The following is an 18,772-nucleotide window of genomic DNA, read 5'->3' as shown; positions in this document are numbered from 1 at the left end:
GGCAAAAGCGCGTGGTGTTTGTTTGTTGTTGTTTTTTTTTTTTTTTTGTTTTTTTTGTTTTTTTTGTTTTTTTTGCGTTTTCTGACAGCTGCGTTTATTGCATGTCGAGATTAGCAAAGCCGGAGTTTGCTTTGGTCTCTCCCTCTTTCTTCCTGTCGTCATTGTGTAAGCGCAAACCTTGGCTGTGGATCAACCTCTGTCCCTGAACTGAGCTTGAACAGCAACTTGAGCCTCCCTGATGGACTGAACTAGAACCCCGCCCCTTTGCTGGTTACCCACCATCTAGACACGGTGTCCATCCGGTCTTACTCCTTCTAACAGACGCTTTCTATGCAACTACGAGCGTTGCCTCTCTTGGCCCTTGTACGCTCTTTTACTCCAACACCAGCTAGACAGGCGTTCCCTTTGGCACCTGCTTCACTTCTCGCGCTTCCGCGGAAATCTTGTCTCCTTCGCCCCTCGTCTTTCTCGACATCGAGCATCGCAATGGTTGCCTCCAAGCGCAAACAAAAGTCAACCTCCCCTGAGGCAGCTGATGGCAAGGAAAATGTCAATCAGCACGACCAAGACGAGATGCTTCCCGACCCTAAGCTAGCCCAACATCCTGACGAGGATGGGTGTGAAATTTGCAAGCCCCTGTCCAAGAAGCAGAACAAGTCTTCTTCCCGCTCCAACTCTGCCTCTCCCTCCAAAGACAGTTGCCGATCTGCCGTCATCGCTGGAGAACCCGAGGTGGAGAAAAAGTACGGTGCTTCCGCCTATGCCAAGTCTGGTGAGGGATGGCACCGGTCTGACCTCAATCCTTGTCCTAAGGGTCGCAGGGATGGCAAGACTGCTCTTCAGGTTCTTGAGGTTGCACTTGAATCGCACGCTCTTAACAAGCACAACGACACGGGAGACGCAAAGAACGTCGTTTACTGGATCAGAATGCACGATTTACGCATTCATGACAACCGAGCACTTGCACATGCTTCCTCCCTCGCTGCTGCCCGCAGGAAGAAAGGCAAAGGTGGAAATCTCGTCGCTTTGTTTATGATCACTCCCGCAGACTACAGGGCACACGACAGAGGCGCACGAAGGGTCGACTTTGTTCTTCGCACTCTCGCCAGCCTCAAGTCTGGATTCGAAAAGCTCAACATCCCTTTCGTCGTATACACCTACGAGGGCGAGCGCATAAAGGCAGGCGAAAAGGTGCTTGAGCTGTGCAAGCAGTGGAATGCTTCCCAACTCACAGCTAACTTCGAGTATGAGGTCGACGAGCTCTGGCGTGACCTCGGTGTGGTCCAGCAAGCTCGCAAGTCAGGAGATGTGGCGTTTAGCATGTTCCACGATAACTATGTCCTCCCTCCTGGTCGAGTGGCCACTAACGACGGTCGACCATACAGCGTTTTTTCGCCTTGGAACAAGAAATGGGCCGATGTTATCTCCAAAGACATGTCTCTCATCGAAGCTTCTCCTGACCCAGAGCCTAACGACAAGTCCATTCACATCGACTCCACTCTTGGCCGACTCTTGAACCTTGACAAGCTTGGAAAAAGTTTCGGCATCCCCAAAGAGCTGCGCGGTTTCGAATGCAAGGATCGCGAATACATGGCCAAGCTTTGGCCGGTCAGTGATGATGCTCCATGTCAAGTGCTCGACAACTTTATCAGGGGTAAAGGTGGAGAGACCGCGCTCGATCGACCAGCCAACGAACCTAGCACCAAGCAAGTCCAAGGCAATGCAAAGGATTCACGTCTCGGTAGGTATGTTGAGGGAAGGAATCTGATGAACGAGAACGGCGCATCTCGTATCTCGCCATACCTCGCTGCCGGTCTCGTGTCGGCTCGGGAATGCTTGCGCCGGACCAAAGAGCTTACTAAGGGTCGCTTGCATGTGGGAAGAGACTCGGGAGCAGCTATGTGGAACACCGAAATCTCTTTCCGCGACTTTTACGGCCACGTTCTAGCCGCTTGGCCGAAAGTTTGCATGGGTCATGCATTTATAGCCAAATACGAGCATGTCAAGTGGGAAAGCGACCCTAAGACTCTTCAGGCTTGGAAGGAGGGCAAAACAGGATACCCTATCGTAGACGCCGCTCAACGACAGTGCATAAAGCAAGGCTACATTCACAACCGAGGTCGTATGATCACGGCTATGTTCCTCACCAAGCATCTGCTGCACGACTGGAGGGAGGGAGAGCGGCACTTTTCCCTCAACTTCATCGACCAGGACTTTGCCAGCAACAACGGTGGTTGGCAGTGGAGTGCTAGCACAGGTACCGACCCTCAGCCATACTTCAGAATCTTCAACCCGCTTAGTCAGTCCGAGAAGAGCGATCCTCAGGGAGACTACATCAGACACTTTGTTCCCGAGCTGCGAGGAGTCAAGGGCAACGCGATTCACGATCCATTCAAGAGGTTGAGCAAGGCAGAGTTCGAAAAGCTCGGATATCCCAAACCGATTGTCGAGCATACAGAGGCTAGGCGGAGGGCGTTGAGGAGGTACAAGAACCCTGGTGATGAATAGATGATACCACAGCCTTACTCCGCTCCCTACATTTCCAATTAACTTTGTTAGCAAGAGACTGCTTTTGTCTGTCATGTCTGTCATGTGGGACTGTGAACAGCTTCGCAGACAGCGTCGCGCAAAGTGGAGCCTGCAGGATTGTCAAATCATCATCACCATCAAGCGCAGACACAATGCAGCAAGGGCGAGTGTGCGGAATCTCTGAACATAGACCAAAAGCTTGGTGGCCAAGTTACCATTGAGTAAGAACTCATTGCCGATCGAGACACGGCCGTTGTGATCCATGCCGAAGTTGTCCACCTGTCGGGTCCAAGCGGTATCTCCAGAGTCGGATGAGTCGAGGGTAGACAGCAGGATAGATGGTGAGGTCGACCTTGGTTCGCTGGATGGCATCGAGCATGAAGGCAGTGACGTTGCAGTCAGCATCGTAGAGACCGACACGGTTGGTGAGCTGCGAGAGGGTCTGCACATCTTCGACTACCGAAGCGAGAACAACACCACAACCATACTGATACTGCGACGTGAAGGGAGCGTAGCACATTCCCCAGAAGCAGTTGTGCAAGGCCGAGTTCTTCTTAAACTTGGATGGCTCGCCGGAGAGGAAGCTACCACTGCTGTTCTTGGACGAGGAGGCAGAGTCTTCGCTGTCCTTCTTCCTGGCAACGACGATGCCTACAACGACACCGATGATGAGGATGAACGGCAACAAGAGCGCCTCCGATAGTCCAGAGCAGGTCCGGTGCGGCGTAAGAGCATGGCTTCGGCGACAACTGTGTTCCCTCAGTCCAACAGCGACCGATTCCTGTGCACATCCTCACCTATTCTTACAGGTGAGGTCAGAAGGAGCCGTCAAACAGTTTGTCAAAAATAGGACGTCTGCCACGAGACCAAGCTGGAGGTCTACTCATTCTTTTTGCCTCAGCTCTTCAGATGCGGCTTTGCCACGCGCTCCAACGCAACTATGCACAGAGTTATGTTGAGGTTTAGGTGTTGTAAGCCTCTGAGTTACAATGGAGGATCATACAAGCGATTTCCAATGATCGAGGAAAAGCTTAGTTAGAGACCCTTGAGAACGTGTGAGAGAAAAGGTGGGTATCTTCCAACTCCTATGTAGAGGAGAGGGGTCTGTTGCTGAGCGACTTAGGCGGTCCAAGTGAGGACGTGCCCTCCTTGTTGGCATCAGTGTCCCAGTGAGAGTCAGGGTGCTTCTCGTCAACATGGTCCGAAGAGCTGTCTGCATGAGCAGCGCCAGTCTTTCCCTCCTCGATACCAGCAAGACGAAGAAGACCAATGTCGCGCTGGGCCTGGAGCATCACACCAGCCTCCCACTGCGAGCGACCAGAGTTGTCACCAAAGACAGCGTCAAGCTCATCAAGAGTCTTTTGCTTGGTCTCGGGAACAAAGAAGACGATGTAGCCAACACCAAGGATACACATGATGCCGAGGAAGATGAAGACACCGTAAGGAGCAGCAGTGATGAAGTCAGGGGTAGACATGGCAACAGCAAAGTTGTTGAGCCAGTTGGAAGAGTTACCGATCGAGACACCTTTGGCACGAAGACCGAGAGGGAAGACCTCAGCCACTATTATCCACCCACAAGGTCCCCAACTGAATCCAAACGTCATGCAGAAGATCCAGATGAAGGAGCAGGCGACCCAACCAGCAGCCTTGTGGGCAGGCCAGTTGTCACGGCACGTAGCAATGATGATGGCGACGACAAAGTGGCAGATACTCATGATGACGGCACCACCAATCATGATAGGCTTGCGTCCCCAAGTGTCGACGTAGAGGACCGCAGGGACAGTGCCCAGAAGCGTGACAATACCGACAACACCCGAGGCAAGGAGCGAGATGGAGCCACCATCGAGACCGATCTGTCGGAAGATGAAAGGGGCGTAGTAAATAATGAAGTTGATTCCCGTCCATTGTTGAAACACTTGATGATGATAAAGGATAAAGTTGAAACCAGGTCAGCTTTCCATACTTTTTTTTTTTTTTTTTAGCTAGATTCAGATACCGTTGAGGTTCTAGGAAACTTACGCATGATGATGACGGCGACAAGTGTTCGGCGAAGGTTGGCTGGGTTGGCGATGAGAGACTTGTACTGGACAACACCAAGCTTGAAGTTGCTGCTTCGCGAGCCATCCTGGAGGTTGGGGTGGTCGTGAACCGAGACACGGTCTTCGAAGAGCTTCTGGGCCTTGACCTCGAGGTACTCCATTTGGACGAGAAGATCGTTCTCGGGAAGACGACGAAGGCCGGCAATGACGGTGAGAGCCTCCTTCTCACGACCCTCGTTGATGAGCCAACGAGGAGATTCAGGAAGAAAGAGGATACCGACGGCAAGGATGAGTGCAGGAACAAGCTGGATGGTGGTGGGGACCAACCAAGCGGCACGGCTCTGCCCAATGCCGGTTCCACCGATGTACTGGGTTCCATAGGTCAACCAGTAGCTGGTCATGATACCAAAGATGATAGCAAACTGTGAAGGTTAGAAGGAAGAGACGATACGACATGGCAAACGATGACGAGAAGATGGTGTTGTTGTCAGCAACGTTCGACATAAATGAAATGCAAGAGCGTGACGAGGTCCAAGCATCCGTTCTCTGCGCACTGCGGAGCAGAGCAAACGAAAGATGGGGAAGGGGCCAAAGCGCAGCTGTCAAGGGGTTGGGATGAATTTCAACCTGTGAACTTACCTGCTGAAGGGCAACGAGCGAACCACGGATCTCAGGAGGAGCAAGCTCGGCGTTGTAGAGAGGGATCATGGAGAGCGAACCGATACCGACACCGGTGATGGATCGACCGGCGAGAATGTAGTTGTAGGAGCCGCCGCGTGTGCAGGCCTGGATGATGACACCGAGAACGAACCATGCAACACCAAAGACGATACACTTCCTACGTCCGACGGCATCCGAGACGTAACCGCTCATCAAGACACCGACCCAAGCACCGAGCTCGAGAATGGCAGTGAGGAAACCGGAGAGGGTAGGGTTCTGGATACCAGTGACACCACTGGCTTCAGTGAAAGAGTGCATGCTCAAGATCTGACCGAACATGCCCTGGTTGTAACCGTAGATGAGACCACCCATGGAGGCAAAGACGGCAATGGCAAAGGTACGGGCGTTCCTGATGAGACCCTTGGCACCAGTAGCGCCGACCATCGAGAGACGGTGGTCGGCGAGGGCCTGGGAGACATGATTGAGCTGACCAGTAGTAGCTCCGCCGGGCATGATGGGCGATGTTTCCTTTTTTTTCTTTCTTGAGGAGAAGGTGGAAGGACAACAGAAAGGGGAAGGAGGCGGGGATAGGACGACAGCAGGGGATGAACGACAACTGGGCGAAGGTGTGGGGCTGTCAAGTATTTCTACTTTTTCTGTGTCGCATTCTGACAGGCGTCAAAGAAACCCTATACACGCACGCTTGCACTCGCTGTGAGGTGAACGGCGACGAGCGAGATGAAGCTGGAAGTAAAGTAGGAGTGTACTGTACAGTATGCGGGGCAGATGAAGAAGAGGATGATTGGGCAGTATCGACGAGCGAGAGAGGGCGAGAGAGCCTACAAGTGCATGAGCACGCCCACCAAAACGCTGAGCAAGCGAACGAAATCATTGCATTGCAATCAGTTTCTCTTCCATTGAAACCTGAATCCTCTTTCCTTTCCTTCACTCCCCTAACGCCGTTCTTGCTTTGGTCTTGTAGACATGAACGTATGCTGTGTTGACAGGTTATGACAGGAGCGGACCACAGGTGGGACTGTTGTCAGGCTGTCGCTTGAATCACAACAAACATTGACTGAGTAAAAAGAGAAGGTTCAAGAAGAAAATGAATCATGAAAGAAAGGGCCGGCAACGGCGAGACAGAGACGGTCCACCGAGTAACACACACACACACACACACACACACACACAATCAAGAGCGCTTCAAGACAGACCTTGATACAGCCAGGTTTCATCTGGAAGACGACAGTCGCGCAAGTGAACTGAACCCACACGTCCAAAAGGAGGCAAGTCATCCACCACATCATATCGAAAGCGAGGCTTGTTTGTTTGTGTGCAACTTCAGATCGCGACAAGAGTGGACGGACCAGCTTACAAGACCAAGCAAGACACGGATACCGGTCTGACCGGACAAAGGGTTGCTGGACACAAGATCGAGAGCGAGACCGGCGCCGTTCAACCAAGAAAATGCCGAGAAGTAGCAGGTCACGATGCGAGTTCTTGGTCAACAGCATCACGGCATTGCACAGCACAACGCGACAAGCAGAGCATACGAGCCAAAAGGGAAGGTGAGAGTGAAGGTCGCCGGGCTGTTTGGAGACGGCGACGTTGGTCAATGTGAGAGGATGACCTTTTGGTTGTCGTGATATGAAACTAGCGAGAGGAAAAGCGCATCGAGCCAAAGCAGCATGGACGTAACCCTGTGATTCCCTCCAATTTCTCATTTCTGTTTTTCCCTCTCAATTTGCGGCGCTCCGCTTTCTCCACGGATGCCACATGATGGCAGACTCTCACTATCTCTAACGAGCAAAGCAGTGGTGCCTCTGTGTGTGTGTGTGTGTGTGTCGCCGGTCTGTCTACAAGCCACGTTTGGTGGTACCAGCATAGTGCAAACCCGAGCTCATCAGTTTGACCGATGTCTCACTTGGCGCCTGGTCAGAGCACAGCTCAACGATGCAATAGCCAGCGTAAGCCAGAATTCACCTATGAGTGCCACATTCGGAAGAAGCAAGGTTGACACTACTGTCAGACTTTGAGCTTATGTTATGCTCCGAGTATAGAAAAGGGGACGCGGGACATTGAGGCTAGGGCTAAACGCTTCTTGATCTACGTCACATCCCCTCGCAAGCGGGAAGAAACCATCCGAAGGGTCCCCGACTATCAACGTGGCTTGTATTACTGTGCCAACGGAAACATCAAGGTGTGGGGACCCCTTCTGGCCCCAGGGTCTTGCAGGTTTCCTGGGCGTTCTGCAGACCCTCATGGCCCCCCGTTCGTCCGTGTATGCTGACAAAGAAGCATGGCGGAAGCGGGAGAGACTTACCTTTGGTCGGTGTCCGTCGCGACCGTCTTGACGATTAATTGAGCAGCCATAGCTTTGTGCATACCAAAAGCCACTAGACTGTTTCATTCTCTGCAGGCTCAACGGCTAGGGCGTATAGCGCTTGTTCGGTGGTGAATGTAGACACGTCCGGATAGCCAGCACCTTTTTGGCTTCAGATACACTGATGCTGCCATCGCGTGGCGACGTCCTCTTGCTCTGCTGTACTAGCTCGGAAGCGTGATAGATTGAAATGTTGGCATCACAGTTCAGCTGCTCTAGTATCGTGCGTCGGGTTTTGTCACACAGTTGGGATAGGTCCAAGGTTTCAACCACTTGGTTGAGGTCATAGAGACACATCATGCTGTGTCTGTCGCTGCAGAGCAGACACAGTAAAATACTCGTGAATTTCGATGCCCCAATTATTTCTCAGATTATGAGTCAGAAAATCCCGCGAGTTTTCATGAGATCGACTTAATGACACCTGTCATCCATCGCTGCCACTCAGTGAAGCTCATACAAGCATCCCAATATTGCAGCCTAAAGAGGGCATGGGAAGAGCATTACGTTCAATAACACAGCGCTGCTCTAGATAGCAGAAAAGAATGCTTGATATGCATTAGCCCATCTGCAATTGTGGCTGTCGCGGACCCTTCAAACCGGCTGCCGACTCGATCTCACGCTTCGCCGCATCGCCTGAGTGCATGCCAACTCGGAGAGTATCGAAGACCGCAGCAAGATCAATCGACTGAAAGCTGGCATGCTATGCGAACAGAACCGATCTGAGGCTGTTGACTGTGAGCTCCAAGAGTTAACAACAGAAAGGGCGGGGGAAGCAAGGCGAGGTCGAGATGGAGCCAAGTGGCTAAAGATTAAGCGAGCTGCAAATCCACAGGCTCGCTACGATCATGCTCGATGCTGCCGCTTTTGCTTCCAACCAGCCACAGCAAACGTCGCCGGTCAACTCGGATCTCGAGTTGCTGATGCTCAAACCAACAGCACAGCAGAGTGCAGTCCATCCGTCTACCAAAGTGGGCCCCGCAATTCTAGATGATCTTTTTCTCTCCTTCCCTCGAAACAAAAGAACACACTCCAGTGCCCGGCGGTGTCAGGATGACTTCTGACAGCGCTATGGTTCAAACTCCTCTCTTTCTGTTCCCCTCGCAAAGACGACTTGGTGTTTGCCTTCCATCCCGGCGTCTTCCTTCCGCACTCGGAGATCTCTGTCCCTTCCCCCACACGTCTCTCGCGACTGCCGCTTGCTCGCCTTCGCTGCTAACCTGGTGTTTACTCTCCTTTGGGGATCTTGACCGGCGATCCCATCCATGGTCACCGGTACAACCTCCAACCATTCTGCCAAAGAAGTAAACGCAGAATGGCTGAGTCTTCTCATACCAAGTCTTTGTGCTCCTCCACAAAAGAAAGCAAACACATGCATGATTGCTCACACAACCAACGCTTCGTGTTCACAGCCACTTTTCTTGTTGAGCCTTGCTTACCTTACCTTGCTTGCTTGTTGATCATATTCGCTTCTGAGAGGTGGCTGCCTGATGAGGACCTCGCTGCCAAGGCAGGAAGGTGGGAAAGTAGAATGTTGCAGCATGCATTAGCTTTACATTGCCGTGCCGGTCGTCTCGGCTGCCCCCATTTTTCGCAATGCAACATGCGAAGGTTGCCCCGAATCCATACAAGCGAACAAAGTTGGTGGCTACACCATGCCAAGGCCAGCCGGTGACCTTGAGCTTGAGATGACATGGTCACGGACCATCGTCTTCTGCTTTGCAACCAGCTCAGAGACAATTGCGTAGAAGAAAGAAAGACCATCATACTGAGACAACGCTACTGCACCGGTGTTTCTCTTTGTCGCAGCAGCTCACGGATCGCTAAAGGGTCTTCTGCTTCCCCACATCGTCACTGGGGAGATTCTCATCTTACCTTGATCATCAGACACCATCAAGACCGGGCTTTATATAAGTACGTTCACAACTCCGCTTAACACACGAAACTGTCAAAAAGTCGCATCGGAACACCCCCTCCCCTCCTCTACCTCCTCCTCCTTCTCTTTCACTTTTCGATCTCACTCAGTTGCTGTCATCTTCTGCAGCTGGCATCGGATTGCTAACTTGGAACCGCCGGATCCCAGGGTGAACGTTCCCCTCGATAGACATCAAAGACTGCAGCTCCCACGAACAAGATGAAGGCCAGCGTCAAGTCCATGCTGGTGCTCAGCATCTATGCTGCCACTGCACTCACCGCACACGCTGCTTCACTCGAGCACCTCAACATGCTCTTCCACACTCGTCAGGCCGAAGCCATCAACGAGACCGAGTCCTCATCGCTCAACTGGAACATCAGCTCCGATGCCAACTCTGCCCTGGCAACTGCTCCCCTTGCCGGCACCTTCTACCGTGGTGGTCCTGAGTTTGCTGACCTCAACAGCCCTTTCCACCCTGTCACTGGTAACGGTGGTTGGGAGTGGGCCGTCGAGAAGGCTCGTAGCGTCGTTGGTCAGCTCACTCTCGACGAGAAGGTCAACCTCACTGCTGGTATCGTTGGTGGTCGCTGCGAAGGTACTCTTGGTCGTGTCGACCGTTTCGGTATTCCTGAGCTCTGTTTCCAGGATGGTCCTGCCGGTTTCCGTGCTTCCGACTTTGTCACCGTCTTCCCTTCTGGGGTTGCTTCGGCTGCCACTTGGGACCGTGACCTGATCTACCAGCGTGCTGCTGCGCTTGGTTCCGAGTTCAAGGCTAAGGGTGTCAACGTCCACCTTGGTCCTGTTACTGGTGGTCCTCTGGGCCGCAGTCCCTTTCAGGGTCGTAACTGGGAAGGCTTCGGTCCTGACCCTTACCTCCACGGTGAGGCTTCATACTACACTGTTGCTGGTACTCAGTCCGCTGGTGTCATTGCCACCGCCAAGCACTTCCTCGCCTACGAGCAGGAGACCTACCGTCAGCTTTACGCCGCCTCGGACCCCTTCACCCTCAACCGCAACAACAACACCTACCTTACCTACAGTGCCAACGTCGATGACCGTACCTTGCACGAGCTCTACCTGTGACCCTTCATGAACGCCGTTCGTGCCGGATCTGGTGCTATCATGTGTGTCTACAACCGAATCAACTCGACGCAGGGCTGCGAGAACTCGGCTGTTCTCAACACCATCCTCAAGGAGGAGCTTGACTTCCAGGGTTTCGTCGTCACGGACTGGTCGGCTGCCTTCAACACTTCCAACACCTACAACGGTGGTTCTGATGTCATTATGCCTGGTGGCATGACCGGTGGCTACAAGAATCTTGTTGGCGGGAAGGACCTCGTTCGCTCGCTCAACGAGGGTGAGATCAAGATCGAACGTATCGATGACGGTATCGTCCGTCTTCTCGCCCAGTGGTACCTCCGTGGCCAGGACAACGGTTACCCCACTGTCAGCTACAAGGACGGCTACCAGAACACCATCTACAACGGCACCGTCGTCAACGAGCATCGCAACGTCCAGGGTGACCACTGGAAGATCGTCAAGCAGATTGGAGAGGAAGCTGTTACCCTCATATACAACAAGCCCTCGAAGAAGGCTGGTCCCCAGGCTAGCACCGAGTTTGGCCTCGGTCTGCCTCTCAACAAGAAGGCTCGTGTTGCTATCTTCGGTAGTGACGCTGGTGCCAACCCTTACGGCATCAACTCGTGCCAGGACTGGATTGGTCTCGGCTCGCAGCTCTGCCCTGCTAATGCTACTTCGAATGGCACCCAGGCTGTCGGCTGGGGTTCCGGTGCTGGTTTCTTCCCTTACCTCATCGACCCTCTTGCTGGTATCTCTGAGGTTGCTAAGGAGGGCCACGGTGCTGTGCTTAGCAACCTTAACGATGTCGGCGATGCTCAAAACCGAAAGCTCATTAGGCAGAACGCTGGTCTCGCTGATGCTTCCATCGTCTTCGTCCAGGCCAGGTCTGGTGAGGACAGTGACCGACACAATCTCCGTCTCGATGCTGAGGGCGATGAGCTCATCAAGCTAGTCGCTTCGCAAAGCAACAACACCATCGTCGTTATGCACACCGTCGGTCCCGTTCTCATGAGTGACTGGTTCGACCACCCTAACATCACTGCTCTTGTCCTTCCTCACTTGCCCGGTCAGGAGTCTGGTTCTTCGCTCGCTCGTGTTCTCTACGGTGACGTCAACCCCTCCGGTAAGATGCCCTACTCCGTCCTCTCCAACAAAGACGCGGTGCACTACCCCAAGATCGTCGGCAGCCCGGCCAGCGACCCTCAGGTAGACTTCACCGAAGGACTCTACATTGACTACCGTGCATGGGACAAGATGGGTCTCGAGCCTCTCATCCCCTTCGGTCACGGTATCTCGTACACCAATTACAGCTACTCGAACCTCCAGATTCAGAAGTCTGCTGATAACTGCTTCGCTCCCACCGAGGTCAAGGCCAGCCAGGGAGGCGACAAGGCTCCTGGTGGACCGGGAAGCCTGTTCCAGTACCTCGTTGAGGTCACTGCTGATGTCCAGAACGTCGGCGGACGAGAGGGTCATGAGACTGCCCAGCTTTACATTGGCTACCCTGAGGCTGCTGATGCACCCATCAAGCAGCTCCGCGGTTTCGATAAGGTCAAGTACCTACAGCCCGGTCAGGCTAAGCAGGCTACTTTCAAGCTCACCAAGCGTGACTTCTCGGTTTGGGACGTTGTTAAGCAGAAGTTCGACGTCGTTGACGGCCAGTACAAGATTTGGGTCGGCAAGAGCTCGCGTGAGTCTGACCTTACGCTTCGCGGCTCGGTCACCATGCAGGGTGGCAAGGTTGCCAACTACAGCGCCAGCTCGTAAAGAGTCGGAGAAGATTGAAAACCAACAAAGACGATGGGGCCTTTAGAAAGGGCTCATCTCAGGGAAATTCGCATGCTCTGTCCATACTTTTCATCTTAGGCCCCTTTCAATGCAATGTCGCAACTGTCTCCTCGCACTGCTTGTCGCAATGTGGAAGTTGATGTCCATGATCAGATCAAGGTTCCTTGCAATAGTGAGAAGCATGCGGAACTGTTGAGGAATGCACAATCAGGGGCGGTAAAGCAAGTGGCGAATCGTTGGCATTCGTAGAGAACTAAGTACAAAGCAATATCAGAAGTATATATGCCTCTATTGTCAGTTGATGTGTGCGTATATAGATGAGGTGACACGTATGATTGCATGCTGTTGTCGGATGGTGGCGACGCTGAGCGAAGTTTGCGGTCATGTTAGAGCATGAGTACGCGGTCATGTGATTTCACTGGAACTACATGTTGGACATGGTGAATTGCTCACTCTTCAGGTTGTTAAATTCTGCTCGACTGCGGCCAAAACTAAAAGGACGCGTCAACGCCATCTTGCTTCCGAGCTAAAAGATCTAACACTTTGCACGCCGATTCCTGTTCTCGTGTAACCACCATGATCCTCGCTTGCCGATTCCTCATCTTCACATCCTCCCCTTGCTTGGTCCAATAGTCTCGAAATGATCAGGGTTCGTCACCCGCAAGGAACGTCCTCATTCCAGGTCGACGACTGCTCCACTACACTCTCAGAACTGCAAACCTACATCGAGCAGCAATCCGGCCTTTCAGCCTCCGACCAAGAGCTCAAGATTGGCTACCCACCAAAAGCTCTCTCTCTCACATCCACATCTCCTGAAACACTGCTAAGCTCAGATGCGATTGGAATCAAGAAGGGTGAGCAGGTGATCGTCGCTCGTCGAGCAGGCACTGCCTCCGCTGCTGCTTCCGCACCATCTTCATCCTCTGCATCCTACGGCGCAACATCGTCGTTCGGAGCTATGGGCGGCCCCAAGCCAAACATCTCTACCGCTACCGGTCCTCGCTCTTCCGGCCTGGGAATCAGAACTCTACAAGACGGCCTTACTGCCCAACAACCTCCCTCTTCATCCTCTTCAACATCTGCATCGAACAAAGTCGCCGACGGAAGCGTCTCCATCCCTCTCCGCTCATCATCAGGCTCGCTAACACTCAAAGTAGTACCGGACGACAACTCATGCTTGTTCAACTCCATCGGCTACCTCTTCTCACATCAGCTTTCAGCTTCTACCTGCAGCGACCTTCGACAAACGGTAGCCTCTTCCATTCGATCCGACCCAGACTCGTACCTCGATATCGTCCTTGGCGAGCGACGAGAGAGCTATATTTCTAAGATTACTTCGCCTCAGACCTGGGGTGGAGCAATCGAGCTTTCTATCCTTTCGAAGCACTTTGCGGTTGAGATCGACTCTATTGATGTTGCGACAGGGACAGTGCACAGGTTTGGAGAGGATATGGGGTACGAGAATCGAGGCATTGTGATTTATAGTGGTATCCACTACGACGCACTGCAGCTGAACGAGGCAAGTGGGGAGGGGACGACGATCTTTCCCAATCTGAAAGCAATTGGAATATCGGAGCAGGAAGATGAGATTCTTCAAGCAGCGAAGGAGCTGGTGAAGGAGTTGAAGAGGAGGAGGTACTATACGGATACGGCAAACTTTAGTCTAAAGTGCAAGACGTGCGGCAAAGGGCTGACGGGGGAGAAGGAGGCTGTAGAGCATGCGAAGAGCACTGGTCATGGAGATTTTGGTGAGGTCTAAAGCAAGTATCCCGCTCACAAGCTTTGCTTCAAACTCAGGTATGAGCGGAATACAATCTATCCGACTCGTACAGATTGACCTGAATGTGCGTCTGATTGTGAACTGTAATGAAACACTACCTGGGCCTGCTCGACTGTCTCAACTCTTTGAGGATCGACCATCTGCAGCAATCCCTTTGTCACTCTTCTCTTGGTCAGCTCCGATTGAATCGAATGCGATTCAGGGTCTGTGATTCTACCTGCCTTCTTTCGACACAAAGAATCTTCTACGTCATCTGCCGGTACTTGAACATCTACCTCCTGTCTCGTTGCTGCCTTGACAAACGACCGAACTCGGGACTCGATGCAAGACCTGAAGCAGAATTGACAAATCGCTGCTTGTAGACGCATCAAAAGTGGCGGCATCGTAAGCTGGCTGGCAAGGCTGGCTTGCTGCACTGCAACGGAGCGTGAACTCAACTCAAAACATCAGCATTGTTCCCTTTGTTCCAGCTGATATGGTTAGGTTGACTTCGATACGAACAAAGGGAACACATGAATTCTTGCCACGCGTTCCGGAAATTTTATTTCTGCCACATGGCAACACAAAGCAGCTACAGTATTCCCTTTGTTCTCGAGTTCGTTTCATGCTGTTGTTGTTGTTGTTGTTGTTGTTGTTGGTGGAGGTGGTGGTGGCTTTGCTAACCCACTTATTAAAGAACGAATGGGAGGTCGAAACAGCTCCTTTGTGATTGTGACATCATAAGTACAAAGATGCAGCGCTTGGACCCTTGGGTGCGGTGCCTGTAGCCTGCGTCCGAGATGCTGCAGTGTGCTTGCGTGGACTTGCACAAAGGGAAGTGAAGGCTTCCTTTTGTGGTTTCGTTTCGTTGAGGTTGATCTGGTTGTGCCGGATGCGGCTCGAAAGGGAAAGTAAGATGTAGATTGGTATTGAATAAGCTCGACAGAAGACTGAGTCGGGTCACAAGCTTTGGACGGTATGTGACGTTTGGTGGGCGTCAACATGCATCGTCTCTACGCCCCTGTCTCGGCAGCACAATACCCGCTGTTGAGACACTCCCCTTTCCCTTTGTTCTCGCCTCTTCCGCTTCCGGCATCCCCTCATAACCCTTCCTTCGTTCCTTTCGAGTCTATAAATCCACTCCCTCTTTCGAAGGTCAACACCTCGTCAGCCCTCCTTCAGTCCCATCATGTCACCCAAAATGACTCTTCTCAACACACTCATCTGTCTAGCATGCAGCTTCATCACCTGCATCCACCCTTGCGATGCTGCTCCTCTCCTTCCCACCTGCTCATCTAATACTCAATGCTCTTCCTCAAATGCTCTCCAAGTCAACCTTCCTCTTGGCCCCGTCCTAGGCACAAGCACGTCTTACTCGGCACAACGATTCACTCTACCCTACGCACAACCGCCGGTCGGCCCTCTGCGTTTTGCTTCCCCTCAACCCCTCACTTCATTCAAGACCTCCGGAGTCTACGATGCAACGCATCTTCCTCCCGCGTGTATGCAAAGCCCCGATTCAAGATACAAGATCGACAATGTCAGCGAAGATTGTCTTTACCTCAACATTTACCGCCCCGCTCCTAGCTCTGGGAGTGGTTCGAAGCCGGTGTTGGTCTGGTTACATGGAGGAAGCTTTGTTTCTGGCTCTGCCGCTGCTCCTGGTTTGGATGGCTCGTATCTGGCTTCGCAAAACAATGTGATTGTTGTCACGATCCAGTATAGATTGGGAATGTTCGGGTTCTTCTCCCCAGCAGGCGCTACCGACGAAGCTTCAACGTCGAGAGAAAAAGTACAAGGAAATCAGGGAGTGAGAGATGCAATGCAAGCATTGCATTTCATCAAATCCAACATTGCTGCTTTTGATGGTAATCCTAACGCTGTTACGCTGGCAGGTCAGAGTAGTGGAGCACACCTGATTCGATCGCTTCTCAACTCCCCCTCTGCTTCTCCACTCTTTTCCCGGGCTATTCTGCATTCTGATCCGGCCAATTTCGGGACTCAAACCCTCAGCACTAGCCATGGTGTTAGTCAATTTGCGATGGAACAGACGGGCTGTAGCAACTTAGCTTGCTTGCGGGGTCTCTCGGCGGAAAAAGTGTTGGATGCAAGTTCAGCAACAGCACAAGCAGGACAAGGGATCGACGAAGCAGTAGCTGTCTCTGAAGTTTTTCGTCCCTTCGTCGGTGCCCTTACCGGTTCCGCATTCGAAGCTAGCCCAGGCGCGAGTGGGAAACCAATCATCTTGACCAATGTCGAAAATGAAGCTGGGTCAACAGTTGGGCAAATGCTCCTCCCCACTTCTCCTGGAGCAGATTCGGCTCAGCTTCGCGCCTATCCCATCTCTTTACCGCGTGACCAACTGCTGGAGCAGATGTTCAACGGTGGTCGAGCCTCGGCTCTCTCCTCGGCAGCACAGTACGGTATGGAGACCAACACTTCCGCTTACCCACTGGCAGCTCGAGTCCAGCCTTACTCCAACGCGAACGACGGTCTGCGTAGAAACCTTGAAACAATCCTCGGCCAAGGCATGTTCACCTGTCCGAACTGGTTCAATGCTCTTCGACACTCTTCTAATGCCTTTATCGCGCTTTTTGAGAGGGGTATTACTTATCCTTCCAACGCTGGTAATGATTACTGCAACCAAGAGGGGAGGATATGTCACGAAGATGACATCCAACTGGTGTTTATTGATCCCAACAAGGTTGCAGCTGAAGTGGCGAGGACCGTGAGGGAAGTTCAAGCAAGATGGATTGCGTTTGTAAGGAGTGGGAATCCGAATACAAGCAGGTACCCAGGTTGGACTACAGCGGGAGGAAACACGGCGGTTAGCGCCAAGGTGATGAGGCTAGGAATGTATGGCGGGGGAAGTGGGGGATCGATGCTGGACACGATATCTTTGCAGGCGGGGCAGTACGCTGGATGTGGTCAGGTGTGGGGTGGTAAAATCAAGTTTGATTGGCAGATGTATGGGTGAGCACATAGGAGCCTTCGACGGCGTCATCGTCTGGAACGCTAGTATTCTTTCTGTGTCGTGTTTGCTGTCGCTAATCGTCCCATTGCACCGTCTCTACACGTTGTTCTTGTCTACATGTAACATTCCTTCGCTTTTGTCATAAGATGCAGTTGTCCGCAGTCATATGAATCCTTCTCCTCACTCACTGGATCGCCATGTCAAACAGTGCGACAGTGGACAGTCTCATGAGAAGGAGCAATGCTGATGCTCATCGGGAGATCGGCATTCATTCATCGGGCATAAGGCATTTGGCCTCGATGCAGTGTTCAGATTTTCGAATCCAATTTCCATGTCGAATTGAAGGCGTGCTTGAATATAAATCAATTGTATAGCACTTTGAGATCGGGAGAAGATGGAAGAAACCGGGCCAAGACCACAGTGAGCACGGGCCAACGTGGGAATTCTGGCCAAAAAAAATGTTGCGTTTGTTGGAAGGCCCCCTCCTTCCCGATCACCACATCCATCCATATACCTTTGCTGCTGTATCCGCACACCAAGCTGGTATATGCCGTCACCCATCCGCGCAACATCCACCTCGATCCGTAGACTCTCTCAGACCGCTCGTCAACTGTCCAACGGTATCGCTCCTCTGCCGCAACTAACAACCATGGCTTCCGCTCAAGACTACAAGACCCGCCCTGTCGGTTCCCCCAACACGCTCGACTACCGAGTCTATCTTGAGAACACCAAAACCGGTCTTCCGGCCTCCCCCTTCCACGATGTTCCCCTCTTCGCCGACGAGTCCAAGACGATTCTCAACATGATTGTCGAAATCCCTCGTTGGACCAATGCCAAGATTGAAATCTCCAAGGAAGAAAACTTGAACTGTTTCAAACAGGACACTAAGAAGGGCAAGCTTCGATTTGTCCGAAACTGTTTCCCTCACAAGGGTTACATTTGGAACTACGGTGCCTTCCCTCAAACTTGGGAAGATCCTAATCACACCCACCCCGATACAAAGGCTAAGGGCGATAACGATCCGCTGGACGTCTGCGAGATCGGTGAACAGGTCGGTTACACGGGTCAGATCAAACAGGTGAAAGTCTTAGGTGTTATGGCTTTGCTAGATGAAGGCGAGACTGATTGGAAGGTGATTGTGATCGATGTCAATGATCCTCTCGCTTCCAAGCTCAACGATATCGAGGATGTAGAGCGTCATTTGCCTGGTTTGATTCGGGCTACGAACGAATGGTTCAGGATTTACAAGATTCCCGATGGAAAGCCGGAGAACCAGTTCGCTTTCTCGGGCGAGGCCAAGAATAGGAAGTACGCTACCGAGATCGTTCACGAGTGTAACGAGGCTTGGAAGAGGCTTATTAGCGGTCAGACCGATGCGGGTGAGATTAGTTTGACTAACACTAGTGTTCAGGGTAGTAAAGGGTTTGTGGGTGGAAATGATGGTGCTGTGGCTCAGGCGCCTAAAGCTAACCCGCAGGCTGCTGCTCCTATTGATCCTAGTATTGACAAGTGGTTCTTCATTTCTTCTTCGTCCAACTAAAGCGCACGGTGCTAGATCTCAGTCGAGTGAAGCTCATGGCGGCTTTTATGTGTCGCTAGGAATTGATTGATTGCAATTCAAATTCTCAATCAAAAGTCATTCCTCACT

At 52.2% G+C, this 18,772-nt stretch overlaps 6 protein-coding genes across 6 annotated transcripts; 5 read left to right on the top strand and 1 right to left on the bottom strand.

The window, feature by feature from the left end:
• Positions 1 to 486: 486 nt before the first annotated feature.
• Positions 487 to 2,508, top strand: UHO2_06380 (uncharacterized protein; the record flags this gene model as incomplete). Its single annotated transcript, XM_041556388.1, has 1 exon — positions 487 to 2,508. One exon carries the CDS (start codon positions 487 to 489, stop codon positions 2,506 to 2,508), a length of 2,022 nt encoding a protein of 673 aa, XP_041412322.1.
• A 1,106-nt stretch (positions 2,509 to 3,614) lies between these two features.
• On the bottom strand, positions 3,615 to 5,741 carry UHO2_06379 (uncharacterized protein; the record flags this gene model as incomplete). The annotated part of the gene is made up of 3 exons (XM_041556387.1): positions 3,615 to 4,444; positions 4,549 to 4,990; positions 5,208 to 5,741. 3 exons carry the CDS (start codon positions 5,739 to 5,741, stop codon positions 3,615 to 3,617), a joined length of 1,806 nt encoding a protein of 601 aa, XP_041412321.1.
• Positions 5,742 to 9,742: 4,001 nt separating this feature from the next.
• Positions 9,743 to 12,370, top strand: UHO2_06378 (uncharacterized protein; the record flags this gene model as incomplete). The annotated part of the gene is made up of 2 exons (XM_041556386.1): positions 9,743 to 10,570; positions 10,679 to 12,370. 2 exons carry the CDS (start codon positions 9,743 to 9,745, stop codon positions 12,368 to 12,370), a joined length of 2,520 nt encoding a protein of 839 aa, XP_041412320.1.
• Positions 12,371 to 13,031: 661 nt separating this feature from the next.
• On the top strand, positions 13,032 to 14,150 carry UHO2_06377 (related to OTU1 ### deubiquitylation enzyme; the record flags this gene model as incomplete). The annotated part of the gene is made up of 1 exon (XM_041556385.1): positions 13,032 to 14,150. The coding sequence occupies one exon, from the start codon at positions 13,032 to 13,034 to the stop codon at positions 14,148 to 14,150; it is 1,119 nt and encodes a 372-aa protein (XP_041412319.1).
• Positions 14,151 to 15,351: 1,201 nt separating this feature from the next.
• Positions 15,352 to 17,127, top strand: UHO2_06376 (uncharacterized protein; the record flags this gene model as incomplete). The annotated part of the gene is made up of 1 exon (XM_041556384.1): positions 15,352 to 17,127. The coding sequence occupies one exon, from the start codon at positions 15,352 to 15,354 to the stop codon at positions 17,125 to 17,127; it is 1,776 nt and encodes a 591-aa protein (XP_041412318.1).
• Positions 17,128 to 17,671: 544 nt separating this feature from the next.
• On the top strand, positions 17,672 to 18,664 carry UHO2_06375 (putative IPP1 - inorganic pyrophosphatase; the record flags this gene model as incomplete). Its single annotated transcript, XM_041556383.1, has 1 exon — positions 17,672 to 18,664. One exon carries the CDS (start codon positions 17,672 to 17,674, stop codon positions 18,662 to 18,664), a length of 993 nt encoding a protein of 330 aa, XP_041412317.1.
• Positions 18,665 to 18,772: the final 108 nt, after the last annotated feature.

This window comes from Ustilago hordei (assembly GCF_900519145.1).
Source record: "Ustilago hordei strain Uho2 genome assembly, contig: UHO2_contig_18, whole genome shotgun sequence".
Taxonomy (NCBI): Eukaryota; Fungi; Basidiomycota; class Ustilaginomycetes; order Ustilaginales; family Ustilaginaceae; genus Ustilago; species Ustilago hordei.
This window is presented reverse-complemented; position numbering and strand designations above follow the sequence as displayed.